Genomic DNA, 14,851 nt, shown 5'->3' with positions numbered 1-14,851 from the left:
TGGGTCAATACATGTGCATCCTACTGCTGAATTTGCACGCTCTCTAGGGACTCGCAGCAGTGTGACTCAGGAGCACCGGGATGTCTGCAGGCGCACGCTGCACATCCATTAATGAGATTATCGCCGCTCCTTGCCCGTGTGTTCACACCACCCTGTCACTCATCTGTAACGGGTCTTCCAGGAGTCCGGCACACATGCAGCATACCACTCCGCGTCTCTTACGGCCATGCTCCATCTAAAATGTTAATGTGATTTAGAAGGCTGACAGGCACATCACACGACAGTAGCCATTAAAAGGAAACGTCTTCCTTCAGCAATAATTAATCACCCGTTGTGTTTGAGTATAAACATCCAGATCTAACAAGCATGTGTTTCTCTCAGCTGAGCAGCAGCGAGATGGACAACCAAAAACTGCAACTGCTTCGGAACTGGAAGTAGCGCTGCTCTCGGAGATGCTAGGTAATCCTCAGCAGTGTTCCTCCTCAGGACATCTTCTAGCTGGATGTGGTTAACCAATAACCCCCCCGTTAGCACCCCTTCTTCCAAACGCCATTTCCAATTAGTATCAAAGTTCAGCAGATCCACATTGTATCAGTGTCATCACCCTCTTACACAAGCAAAGCCATCCTCTTCACTTTAGGTATTTTAAACAAAATGTCTAATTCTTGTGTGACCTATGGGAGGCACAAAACCGAGAGCTGAATAGCCCCAAACAAGATTTCATGAAAAGAAGGCTTTTATTCAGAATAAAGCCGTATCAGCCTATGTGTTACTCCCTTGTTCTAATTATATAGGACAGCATCTATTTAAACTGCCAAGTTAATGACTTCAAATTTGATCAATAGCCTCTGTTTATTCAGCCCAGCGCTACTGACAGTCACCAGGGATGAACAACAAAACAAACACACTGGTCAGAGCCAATCTATGGTTGAGCAAGACAAACCAATCCATGACGGCAAATACCCTTCGATTGAGTCAGGAGGTGGGGGGGGAAGGTCTAACGCCGATGGACATTGACACAGTCCCTCTCCTTCCTGCCCATACAACATTTATCCATGTTACTCTGCCAACAACCAACTCCTGAGTTGAGTGAGCTCAAGTAGAACTAACATCATGGATACAGGGTGATTCCAAACCTTATCTTGTACCATCTAGCTGTGTTAAATATTTCCACTTGTTTCCAGATTAAGCATGGTAGGACATGACAACAGCAAGAGGACGTCACTGAGCCTTTGGACCATAAGCAGTCACTTCCCTTACTGTCACTGTACCCGCTACGGAAGGAAATTTCCTTTGGAGCAGCTTCAAGAAAGGCTGGAACCATCTTCTTGAAAGCAGGATGAAAAACGTCCTTGACTAAATCTCCAGCCAAAAGATGCTAGGAATGTTTTAGTTACAGGCTGGCTTCAGAGAGCAAAATAAAAATAGAGTTTAGAACAAAAATATAACATACAGCATGCGTGTAGCATTCTAGCTAAGATTTTTTTAAATTAAAAAAATAAATGCGTTCATTTCAAAGTCAGTTTCTCAACAGTGGCTTAACAGCAGCATATGTGGATCCTTCCCCCCGCCCCAAGCAATTTTTTTAAGAACAATTTGCAAGCTACTCAATAAAGGAAACCCCCTTTCTAATCCCAAGTGAATCCGCAGCCACAAAGGCTGGGATCTTGATGAAAATGTTATAGTGCATTATTCTCACCAGGATGTTTGGTTATGATTTTCTCAACATTATACATTCATTACTTTGCCTGCAACAGCAACTGTTTGCTATTTTCCTTGTACAAAATGTCAGTGTCCATTACATCAATAAATTATAACGCCACTACTGCTTCCAGATACCTTGATCAAAGGTACTCTATAAATAAACCGGAGCTTGAATGAAAAGATACCATGCCTCTTCCTATATGACCTTAACGTATGCGTTTCATATTCAGACATTGGATTTTATGCAAGTGACACCACTCGGCTGCAGGATCCTGCAACAAAAAATATGAAGAAAGTTCTCCTGAACAAAAAGTTCTTTATCAAACTACTATATTAACACATCCAAAGTCCAAAATCTAATATCTTAAAAAAAATTACATGAGGACAGCTGGTTCAATCGAAGCCTAAGATGTTTGCTTTCCATTTTAAATTGATTTAATAGATTCAATACATTACGTTTCGCACGGATGGTTAACAGTGCTAATATTCCAGATAAAATGAAACGCTGTATGAGGAAAATTCTCACTAGGGCTAGCTCTCACTCAATATATTACTTGCTCTCACAGTAATTTAGTATAACGGAGGCCTAACAATTTCAGTGAACAGGATTACAAAAAACATCTCTTCAAAGTTCATGACACAGAAGCTCTCAGAAATATCTGTTTCTTCGCTACCTTCTCAACACTGGGAATGCACTTGAAAACAGGCTAATGCGTGCTTTGTGGGAACTATAACATAATGTAATGTTTGTTTTTTTGAGAAGGTAATTCCTATTTATCAAATAGTTGAGATATTAAAAGCAAGCCTCTTATTTGCATTCATATCACTAACAGGACTGGCACGCCAAGGAATCCGATATTGCCCAAGCACTGAATGACAAACTACTAGATAGAACCAAAAGACAGCAAAATTTAATAAACGATTTTCATAAGAGAAAAACCTTTAAACACCGTTTCACTCCTTACTAAAATAAGCTATGTGGCACTAATTTGAAGTGATAGTGCTGTTCTTTTAATTAAAAAATGCCAGTAGGAGGTTGATGCATCGGGTGATGCTGCAAGCGACATGCTCACAGGATGCAGGTGAGTCTTTGTGTAAGGAATTAACGCACAATTTCATCTGGGTTAAAAAGCAAAACAAAACCCCTAAATCAAAACAAATGTATAGGGAGTGTTATTACAGGTGCTTGATAAAGTCATCTGGATGTTTCCCTTGGAGAATGTTGTTAAATTCTGGGGGAAAAAAAAACCAAACTTAAACACTCTCAGTCCAGTTGTGCAATTCAGAGTTTAATTCATGAAGCCAGATTTACCTGCAGAGGTGTGGTGGACTTAATACGTGTATTTTTCTCTCCTTCCTACCTCAGAGCTCCTCTCCCACTCTCCCAGGTTGCTCCTTCCACATCTGCTGTCCACAAGGCTGGGACTGGGATCGGGCACCTCTCCTCGCCCCCACCAGTGGAACACAAGGAAGGGAATACGTTCTACCAAGCTACTCATCTCCACAAGCCTTGGAGACCTGGTATGCATAACACCTTTGCCATTATCCAATTTGACCGAAATCAGATGAAGAGCCAAAAATTAGTTAGAGGAGACTGACAGGTACGATCCCATTTTTCAGCCTGGCTAATTTTTTAGTCTGGAAAGAAGATTAAGCTTGTCCCTTAAGTTTACCCATCAGCCTGATGGTGAACTTAAAGCAGTGCCGTCTCCCAAAAATCTGTAGACAGCTTCTGTGTACCAGGTTTCACTGCTGATTTGTGAAACCACCAAAAGCCTAGAAAACTGATTGATATCAGCTTTCCAACCTAGAAGAACCCTGCAAAAATATTTGCTGGATGCTCTTCCCCTTGGTATTTCAAAATCTTAATTCTACCACCCTAGAAGAGGCTGGCAGCCATGACCGGGACCTTCTGCATGAGGCTTTGGTTGCTGCTATCATTAAAAAAAAAAAAATAATAAAAAAAATAAAAAAAGAGCTCTCCATCAGCATCTGGAAGCATGACTGTCTGTAAAACTGGCAGCTGCTCCACTTGATACAGCCACACTGGTGAAGAAACATCACAGAAACAAGAGGGACATTTTGTCTTCACTTGGTATATGGACTCTCAAAGAGAAATCAGTTTATCCAAAGGCTTCGAGTATATTCACTCACCACTCCTAAAAGGAATATTTCAATCACGTTTACACTACCAGCATCAACTCAAACATCACAGATTAATCTGATTCCTTCTGGTGTTTCAAAGTCTGTTTTCTCTCTGCACACTTGTAGGATTTACATCCTAAGGCAATGACAAAAAAAAACTGGTACTACTTTCCAACTGGGCTTTATTTTCTTTTTTTCTCCCTTCTATCAAAAATAGTTCTCATCTATGCTCTAGTTCAATTTGGAAGTAGCACATGCAGACTTGATAAGCATCCTGCGAAGGAAATGCCTTGAATTGCAGACTACTTACAACACATTTTCCCAAGCAACTTTTTATAAATCCCATTTGATGGCTGTTTTGCTAATTTCTATTGAAGTTTATCAAAACATTATTTGCAGACAAGTCAAATTACTTCTGTGATTGAACAAAACAAAACAAAAATCACTTGCGACTGTAAGTCTAAACCAAGCCTTTGGATTACACTGAAGTAACATTTATCTGTTACCACACAGGCCCTTCTAACTCTGAGGAGGTATTTAATTTTAAACTAAACACCACAACACAGAAAAGCGCCCATTTACATGTTTCTTTTGTCTGCCTTAGTCTCCTACTAGACCAGGTAAAAGCACTACTAATAAGAGCTGGTGACAGTGCAATTATTGGAACTGATTACATTACCCTAAGTAGATCTAGAGGTTGCGCGCTGGTGTCGGTCTGGCCGACTGACTCACGTGCCTGTGCTGGTTTATCATGCTGTAACAGACACATCTAATTAATAAGTCTCGAAAAAAAAGTCTATTATCAGTCAATTCCCCAAAAATCTTGGGAAGAAGGAATAAAAGATGCAGGTCCTCCTATTATGGCATATTAGCTGTACTATATTTTAGGTTATTATTGCACGATATGCAGAAGTCAGTCTTACCAAGAGCCAGACATCTATTGCTATACCCTGTGCTTTTAGAGTAGAAAACTTAATGTTAGATTATTTAATGAATTATAGTATCTCTTGGAAAAGGTGCAAGGGTAGAGATTTAAACCGGAGTTTAACTTGGTGACATGAACACAACCACCAAGTTCAAAGTCATTAGAGAGTAGGTTCACAATTTGGACCCCTTCTCTGACTCCAACACATCCATGGGCTCATGGACCACACTGTGCTTCAAACAGTTGTGCCACTCGCTGGCACCTTCTAGCTCCCTAACTTCACTTACTCCTTGTAAGCTTATCTCGCCTTATTTCAGCAATCACCTATGAAAGGGGGACCTCAACAGAAGTATTTTCGCTCTGGTTAAAAATAGTCTCAGGAGCGGGTTAAATGCATCAGCAGATCACAGCATAAAAACACTTCACATAAGAAACTGCTGGGAGATGAAAAATTAAATACGCAGAAGTTCTCTGCAAAATCCAAAAGCCCCAACACTTCAGGCATTTTTATTTTTTTTTCACCAAGCCATTTCTGTTGTCTCATCTGCTGTTTAATAGCGTATTTACAGACGTGAAATATGAACGAGCCCATCGTAGTGCTTAGCTTGATGGTCACTTGTCTGCAGACATTTTTAAGAAAGAGATACAAGAGATACTGCTTGGAATTTCTACTACTATATAAAGCTGAAGTAACTATCATTTCAAGAGCCCAGAAAATTCACCCATCTTTTCTTTCAAAGACTGACATCAGATCTTTAGCTGACATTCCCCTACTTCATTCCAAACCCAAAGCTTAACAAATCTAATGGATTCTCTCCCCGTCAACGCTAAACAAGCATTTTCCAAAACCAAGGTATCTACTAATTAGACTTACACATGTAGAATACGACACCTCTGTATTTTAATTCAGAGTTTAAACTGAAGTTCCCACATGCTTATAAAAATGTCTGTCCAGGTAAAAAAATGAAAACACACCAGCTGCAAGGATAAAGAACAAGGCTTCCCCTGGAAGTATATCAACCAGTGCAAGTCTGAATCAAATTGACATTCCTCCCTTTTCTAAATTCTGCACTTGTGTAGTCAAAAGAAAAAAAAAAAGTTAAAGCAACAGCACAATCCATACACTCAATTACTTTTCATATGCAGTCTGGACTTTTTGTTTTGGTTTTGCTCTCCAGGAAAATGGAGCATGTGCGTGTCAAAAGATGTTTCCTTTTCGAGAAACTTTTGGGGTCACCCCCCCCCCCTCCCCGTGTACTAGACGATGGAAGAACACTGACCACAGGGATTGACTTCTCTGCTGTAATGTCTGGTTTACTTTGGGGATGCAATACAGACCACATTCGGGGTGTGAGGAAGAAAAGTCAGGACCACGAAAAGGGAGCGTTCAGACTGATGTTAGCAGTTGCCTTGAATTCAAAATAAATAAAAAGGCAACTATCTTCAATGGGTTTTTAACCTTTATGTTAAAGAGAAAAATAGAAAGGAGAGTTTTTAATATAGTGTCCTGGAAATTAGGGAGATGAATTAGAAGAATAGACTTTAACACATAGAAATCTAATTTGCCATTTTGTGAAGTAAACAAGAGATGGACAGTTTATATTGATAAGAACATATGCATTTTATTTTAGACTAACCATTAGAGGAAATAGGCAGATTTTAATGGAAGACAAAAATGCAAACATATTGAAAGGTCAAAGAAAACGCTATTCCTCCTAATTCACTCATACAAAAAATGCCATTTTACTCCAAAGAATAATATGTATTGAGAAAGACCTCATGAACTTGAGGAAAAAAGACTGCATCCTATTGAAAAATATTTCTTTACCTACTACTGGTTACCAGTAAAAGCAAAAACTACTGCAAGAGAAAGTTAATACCATGCTATCTATGAAAGAAAGAGAATCAAATTCCATTTTCTTCAGCAGGGCTTCTTCATAATCAATTGGGAAAAAAACATCTACCATTCAAAAAAAACCAACCATGGCTAAAACTGCACATTAGTGAGGACATTCAGGGACACATAATATTCCTGGAGTATTCTAGTGGTCAATAATACTTGAAGTTAATAGTGTGGTTTAACATTGCCCTTTATTCCTAAATGGACTGCTGTATATTCTTACGAGAGAATCGGGAACCACAGTGTAAAATAGAAAGCTATTACAAACACCTAATTCCACAGGATTTTCCATCATTTCTTATGGTCATAACAGCAAGATTTAGCATTATGAGCTTAACCCATTGGAACTGCTTCATCACACAACAACCAACGTAAAGGGCTGGTGCTCACCGGGAGGGGATGCTGGAGCCGGTCCTCTGCCAATGACAATTCCCTCCAGCTGTGGCGGAGGTGAGCACAGCTGGAATGGCGCAGCAGCCTGCAGCACCACGCAGTCACTGGGGGGATTGTGCATTATTTTAGCATTACTCCCAAACAATAATAGATTGTTTTACCCACAAACAGATGAACAAACCTTCCATTTAAATACTTTCTGTTAAATTGTATTAGTATGCAGAATAGTGTCCATATCCTCAAAAAAAACAGGCAAGAGGATTTTTCATGGGGGAGGGGAGGAAGAGTAAGCCAAGCTCTGCCAGCTTTATCTATCTACGCTGTGAATTGGGTAGCCTTGGGGATTTTTGCCTGCTGTGCTTAGTGTCCTTGACAACAAGCCAGTTTGAATTTTGGCCTTTAACTTGACAGAAATGACTTACTGAAGAGGAAGGCATCAAGCTATTACAGCCCTGTGGAGAGATCCTTTCTAAAACAGCATGCATGCTTATTCTGCCAATTCAACTAGAGTATCGTCAAATTTATCATCCAGCTCCTATAGCCCCCCGTATTCCCAACGTAGTTGCCAGTTCATAAGAGAATATTTGAAAGAAAAACTTTCAACATTTTTGCTCTGTCCTCCCATTGCATTTTACGACTTTCACAAAGAAAGACAGAGATGGAAAAGAGAAAAATATCCCCAGGGATGCCCCTCTCAGAATTACTGAATTTCCCTTCAAAGAGATGTGAAACAAAGTTTATAAACAAGTAGCATCTTAACCTGTCATGGACCTACTGACTCTTCTTTAGCAATCATTTGTGCAAGTTTCTTCTTATATTACATGAATACTTCAATAAATATTTTTATAAATTGATGTATACTAATAAAGAAGCTCTAGCAAACCTTGCTGCCTGGTTTAAGAAATCACTACTCTCTCTCTTTTCTGTTTTTCCCTCCTAAAGTCAACTCCTCCTATCAGAAGGCAATACACGCACAAACTTCGGCTTTTCAAAGTCCAGCATCTTAGCTTAAATTCCTGAGCTAGACTTACATGGAGAAGCTGAATTTGCACTGAAGCAGCTGAAGCACAAGCACAGGTTTTCTTCTGCCAGTTTTCTCAGGGTGGGTGACAAATTTCTTGGCAATGGGGGGTCAGCAGACTGGCATGGAGATAACATCTGAAGTTTTGCAGCAATACCTGCAGGAACTCATTTGTAAGCACCTGAAACATCATGATCCGAGAGCAGTGCAGCTTCCTCACTACCAGCCATAACACAAGTGCTCGATGTTGACTACCTGCACGCTTAACTTCAGGCTTTCCAATATACGTGCTAAAGAAGGTGAAATGATATCAAGGTAAAAACACTGGAAGTCCATCAGCTGTAGCGCTGTCCTCACCATCAACAGAGGAGGCATCCTGGTGTTGGCAAGAGCCAGAACCCTGACACAGACACATGCCCTAAAACCTAAACAGGTCCACAGCAGGAGAAACAACGTGATGGTTGTCAACAAGTATCTCGAGACTCAAGATCTCACCGACTCCTCTCCCTCCTTGCAACAGCTGGTATAGGAAAAAACAAACCATTTTCAGGAACAGGGTAATACAAGCTTGTTTCACTCCGGTAATAAATCAGCATCAGTTTTCATGAAAAAAATATCAAAGCATTAATACAGGTAAAAGCTTTCAGTGATATTCCAGATTTGGTCCTTTTCACAGTAATATTTTAACCACTTCCAGAGGAATCCTAATGGAAAAATGTAACAAAAAATACTCAATTCCTAATTTAGGGGAAAAGATTGAAGCTGGAACTGTCTCTTCTGGTCTTTTTTTTTTTTTTTTTTTTTTTAATATTGTCTTCACTCAAGTCTTAAATGAGTTGCTCTGCTGCGTACGCACCTGGACTTCACAAGTATACTACACCGACCAATTTAACCACATCTTTTCTAAACCACTCTGCCCTATCACGCTACCTCAACCAACGCGGCCCAAACCAACAAGGCAGCCGAGTGAGTAGTTAACTCTAGAACCATAAATAGCAGCGAGTAATCTAACCAGATTAATCCAACGTTAAGCGCGTCAACTGGACTTGCTTCAAGTTGGGCATCAATCCTGGTAAACTTCCAAAACACACACACAGAGACGGTATTTCCAGGCAGTACTACTTCATCCTGTGACCCACCAAGCACACCTCCAGGCAGCTACAGAAACAACTGGGGGGGTCTCGTTTATCCTGATTTACAGTGGCAGTTTTAGCAGTTTCTGAGTTGTTGTCAGTAAGAGGTCAGCTACCCTGCACAGATAACATCCTGGTATAAAATCGACTTCCTCGCTGAGAAATGGAAAACACTGCTTATGTTACCCCTGAACTGATGCTTAATTTTGCAACACAAAAAGAAAGCACAATGCTACAAAATTTTAGAAATGTGATAAAGCTGTTTAAGGAAATGGATGAGAAACTGTTCTTAGACTGGTGGGTAGCGTGGAACAAAAAGGAAGAAATCATTAAGTAACTGCACAACCACATCCCAAATGTCATTTCTTTATATGAAGACATTCAATTTGAGAAAAGAAAGTTTAAAGTTAGGAATAATGTAGTTATTGTTTCTACTTTCCCATCCTGAGGGGGATATTCAAACAAACTCCTTTTGGAGATTTAATTTACTTCCACCAGGACAATGGTGCTGGCACAGCTTTGACTTACTGGGCGAAACAAAAAAGGGAGACTCGCTACCCATAGCCTGCCCAGAGGAAAAGGCTGCTCTTTGGATTCCCACTCCGGCAGCCCAAAGATGCCAGCTGGCTGGCTGCAAAGGGTGCTCTCTGCACTTCCCCCCACAAAAGCAAGATTATTTTATTTTTTTCCTTAAAGTCCCCGAGTTATATCCCCCAAGCCTCTTTGCCATCCCCACCTCCAAGGGCCTCAGAACAGCCACAAATTTACCTTCACGAAAACGCTACTACTTCATAACACAAATGGGGAAGAGCGGCAGAGAGAGGTTAAGCGCCTCGCTCAGCATCGCACAGGAAATCTGTGGCGAAGCTCAGCGTCGAGTTCCAGCCCAGCGCTCCAACCACAACCAGGCAACCCACTCCCAGAAGACGTGGAGTAGAGAAAATCCTTACGAGAAGAAAATAACGAGACATAGATTTCGACATACTCCCAGACTACCATGCAAAATAAATTGAAGCTACTAAACTGCCGCTTCCCCACCATGTTCCCCATTGCAAGAAACCGGCTCGATACTGAATTCCAAATGCCGAGGCAGGCTGGGCTGCCCGGACGGCTGCTTCTGCCTTCTTGCACCAGTGCTCTTAGCCTGTAACCTGTAGTCTTTCTAATGTACGACCATAAAACTACAGACAGCCTATGAAGTATTTACGATGTCCGATATAGAGATCCCTACGCAGATGTTCATTGTTTCTGAAACTGGGACATAAAACTGTCCAGGTCACCAATATTAGTGTTGCTATTGATCAGTCAGTTAACTTTGCTGCATTGATCAATACGACATTAGTCACCAAAGGGAAGCAAAACATACTGACATTTGTGACACATTTTAACCTCTGCCTTTATAACAGTCCTACGTGAACACTGCTCTTAAGGTAATGTATATTTTATTTTCTACCTGAAGTCGCCATATTCTTTTATGTGTTCCTCAAATTACAAATGCCTATCTGCAAAAAGACCCGAAGCCACCCATTTACCAGCTGCTCACTGGTCAGGTTTTGTAGATGGGACTTCCCTAAACTGTGCCGACTACAGTGAACCGAAAGTGGCGTTCAGGATACTTGTCTGCATCATCTCTTTCCTCTTTTCCTTTCTTTGTCACTGCTGAGCACCATCACCTTTCCTACAGGAATCAAACTTGTCACCTACAAACCACCTACAACTCTTCCCCTCACCTGACAGAATCCACCCGCTTCCCCATCATCTTTCTCAGTCCTCCATGATGCTTCCGACACTGCACTTCCCCCCCCCCCCCCCTCCCAACCTGGGAGGGCTCTCACCTATATCCATCTTCCAAAACTGCTACAACGATGGCAGCCAGCGGCCCAGCACCTTCCCAGGCCAGGTCTGCCCAGGAGGAACGCATTTTCACACTCTTGCGTACTCTGAACCTCGCTAAGCAAGATGCTTGGAGGCGATTATTTGTATTCGCCTGTTATACCAACTCCTGCTTTTCTGTTAAAGAAACTGGTTTTGCCATCAGTCCTTGAAAAGGCCACCTGACCATATACCTGAGATCCTCCCCCCTTCCTGCTCCATCTATGAAGTAATCCATAAAGTTTAAACTAATGCCTTTTCCTTCCCAATCTTTTCTCCATTCCACAATGGTACCAGAAGCCAGCCAGCTTTTAACACCTCAGCTGAGACCCTGCAGACAAAGCCAGTACCGATGAAGCCAGAACACAACTTGCAGCTTTTTTTGGTAGAAAAATTACATGTTTAGTCCACTTCACCACAGCCTTTCCAACTCCATCTGCAACCTTTGCCTGCAAGCTACCTGGAATAGAAACATCTCTGATACCCAGCACAATGAGACTGCAGTTTTCACGAGTACTTCTGGGTGATATAACAGTATGAGCAAGATGCGTGTAAGCCTTGGAGATGATGAACCCTTTGGAACTTCCCCAGGGAGCAGCGACTGCAGCAGCAAACAAAGGTTTCAGAGAAGCACATCAGTAAAAACAGGACACGTGCTCCGTGAAGGTACCCTGGCCTGTGGATCATGTTCCTCCCTGACCCAGCAGATCCCGACGGGACTTTTCGAGCACATGCACTCACAGTATCCTTCATTATTTCCATCCCTGTTTTGCTAATTCTGCCACTGTTGCACAAAAGGACCACAGACTTAACAATAAGTTTTACCTTACTTTGCCTAGAACTGCTCCAAGTGACAAGAGAGAAGGCCATGAATATCTCTGGCTCCTACATCACCAGCAGCAGTGAGAGCTCCAACGTAAATAAGAGGAACAGGCTTTTGGAGAAACTGAGGTACAATGAGAAATCAGCATGTTTGAGATCCATAGCACACAAAGTCATTTCAACCTGCCAGCCAACACTTGCTGATGTTGTTGGGTTGGTTTGGGGTTTTTTTGTATTTCTAAACTGGATGAATTATTTGCCGTTTTACTTCATTACGATTTGTATCGGGATAGGACTGACACCACTGTCTACAAGCTGGAAGATCACTTCTGATAATCATCAGAGAATCCAGAGCTTTTAGATATATTCACATCAATAAACCCAACATGCTGCTAATACAAATACCTTTCCAATATATGAGGAAAAAATTATGTCTTTAAAAAAGCATGAAAGGTTCTACCACTGTCCACTTCCCATTTACAAAGTAATGCTCACAGGCACCTTCAGTCTAAGTGCTATTTACGCAGCTATCTTCAGTAGTGCAAAACGTAAATGGTTTCTAATCACAGGAAACACAATGCAGGTAGTAAATCATAACAGAAGAGGTCCTCTGTCTTGATTTAAATCTGCTCAAATCTCCCAATAGCAAAGCAGATGAGAAAACAAAAGCCACGCTAGCTACAGCTATTTGAAACAGGTAAGTCAGCACTCTAGTCTCCAGCGAAGCCAAGAATACAGCACTGCCTAACGATTCTAAAGCTAAACTTCTCCCAAAGCAATTTATTTTTTGATTAAATACAGCACTTTCTGTCACACCACCCAAGTTTCCTGCTTGTAAAAACAGAAGATGTGTTTGAGCAAGCCAGAGATTTCTTCAATGTAGTTAAAAAAGGAGAGTAAAAAAAAAAACCAAAAATCCACTAAGTTGCTCAATAAACTGAAACTTCAGTCTCCTCCAGAAAATGTTCTCAACTAGGAGAGAAGACTAGCACATGCTAAAAGTAAAAAAGCATTTTGATGCAGCATTCATCCTTTAAAATTAAAACCAACAGCTTCTGTCTGTTATTCAAATGATATCCTCCAGCTCAGAAGAAGGGCTACGACCACGGTCTAAGTTACTTAACTCACAACATTTTTATTGACTGACTTGCACAAAAATAAGCCACAATAATGACTGACTTGACATTTAGCATACATCACCACAAAACTAATTTCAGATCAAACATCATCTATACACCCTAAAAATATTTTCAGCCTTCTCACGCCTAAGAAAAGGATTTTCAGATTTCCATTATCCTCACAAACTTTGGTCTTCTAAAGCACAAGCAGTGCAGAATCAAAAAAAGGATTAAAAGAAAAGCAGTATTTTTTTTTTAAGAGCTGCTTCTGATTGATTGCATTTTATGCCAGAAGCAAGTTAACCTGTAACTGAAGTTTAACTAGCGCTGTTTTCTCATTATTTGACAACATTTTATGCACCCACAGAAACAGCTCTATATAGATCAATGCCAGTGACTCCAAGTAGCACCGTGGCTCCTTCGGCCCAAGAGATTTCCAAGCATCCACCTGTTGCCTTTCAAAGAGCGGATTGTACCTTATTTATTAATAATTCACACAGCAGTCTCAAGAAGCAGAAACTGTGTCTCTTCCCATTAAAGAAGCAGTCCTGGCATTGAACAGAGCAGCTTCCAGAAGACTTAATCCAGATCTTTCAGGGTGCAACATAAGTTGGTTTATCCATACGTGCACCCTTGCAGAGGCCTCATAAGGAGGCAGGACACACTCTGCGTTTGGTGTCGCCTCTTGCTCGGGGCAGGAACTTCAAAAGTTGAATGCATGATCTGCCAGGCGAGAGCAAGTTGCATGGAAGGAGGGGGGAAAAAAAAAAAAACACACTGAACCCCCCCCCCCCGATAAAAGCTCTAAATGTACGTTTTCTCATTAGCAACCACGTTATCCTCCTCAGCACATGGAAGGCTGTTTATTAACTAAAGCAGAGCAAGGCAGATTATGAAAGGCTGCGGGAAAGGTGTTCCTGGAAATCCTCCCAGGGAAGGTGCAGAAGAGACCCCAGGAAGGGGCAGAGCATCCTGGCCTGCTAGGGGGGGGTCACAGGGACCCCCACCCGTGGGGAAGGTGCAGAAGAGACCTGTGGAAAGGGCAGGGTGGTCTGACCTGCTGGAAGGGGGGGTGTGATACAAGGACTCCCCCCATGGGGAAGGTGCAGAAGAGACCTCAGGAAGGGGCAGGGTGCCCTGACCTGCTGGGGGGGATGTCACAGGGAGCCCATCACACACACAGGGAAGGTGCAGAAGGGACCCCATGAAGGGGCAGGGTGCCGAGGGAGGATGTCACAGGAACACCCCCCCACGGAGAAAGGTGCAGAAGAGACCTCAGGAAGGAGCAGGGTGCCTTGACCTGCTGGCAGGAGAGGGGGGCGACAGGGATACCCCCAGTTCTCTCTCACAAAGCCCCCCTCCCCCCTAAATTTCTGTATGAAGCAGCCGGTGGAGTCCACCCCGGCGCGGGAGGGCGGGGGGAGAGAGGAGGGGGGCAGGGAAACAAATATAAATAAATAAGAATTAAGAGAAGCTCCGGCGCGCCGCGGAGGTGGAAGCGTGACTGAAATAAACGGCGGATAAAAGTTAAGTAACGATCGGAGCTCAGTCGCCGCCGTCTCGGCCCCACGGCCTTGGGCCCGGCCTCCCCTCCCCTCACGCCGCCAGGCCGGGGAGGGGGCGTCCGCCCCCTCCCCGGCCTGGCGGCGTGAGGGGAGGGGAGGCCGGGCCCCAAGGTTTGTGGGGAGGGGGGATACACGGCGCCACCGCCCCGTTACCTGTGAGGCGGATCTTGATGCTGGAGCCGTTCCGGCGGGTACCGGGATTCGACATCGCGCCGGGAGGAGGAGGAGGAGGAGGAGGAGGCGGTGGTGGTGG

The 14,851-nt window shown here is 42.6% G+C and overlaps 1 protein-coding gene across 2 annotated transcripts in view; it reads right to left on the bottom strand.

The window, feature by feature from the left end:
- Positions 1-14,806, bottom strand: part of SMURF1 (SMAD specific E3 ubiquitin protein ligase 1) — a gene marked incomplete at both ends in the record, with an annotated part of 44,778 nt that extends 29,972 nt beyond the window's left edge. For both annotated transcript variants that reach the window (XM_082490319.1, XM_082490320.1), the window contains one exon: positions 14,752-14,806. In XM_082490319.1, coding sequence (XP_082346445.1) covers positions 14,752-14,806 — 55 coding nt within the window. The remainder of the gene's footprint in view (positions 1-14,751) is intronic.
- Between the last annotated feature and the right edge of the window lie 45 nt (positions 14,807-14,851).

Source organism: Vanellus vanellus, assembly GCF_965231255.1.
Source record: "Vanellus vanellus genome assembly, chromosome: 14".
In the NCBI taxonomy this organism is placed as follows: domain Eukaryota; kingdom Metazoa; phylum Chordata; class Aves; order Charadriiformes; family Charadriidae; genus Vanellus; species Vanellus vanellus.
The sequence above is the reverse complement of the archived record's forward strand: the minus strand, read 5'-3'. Positions and strand labels throughout refer to the sequence as shown.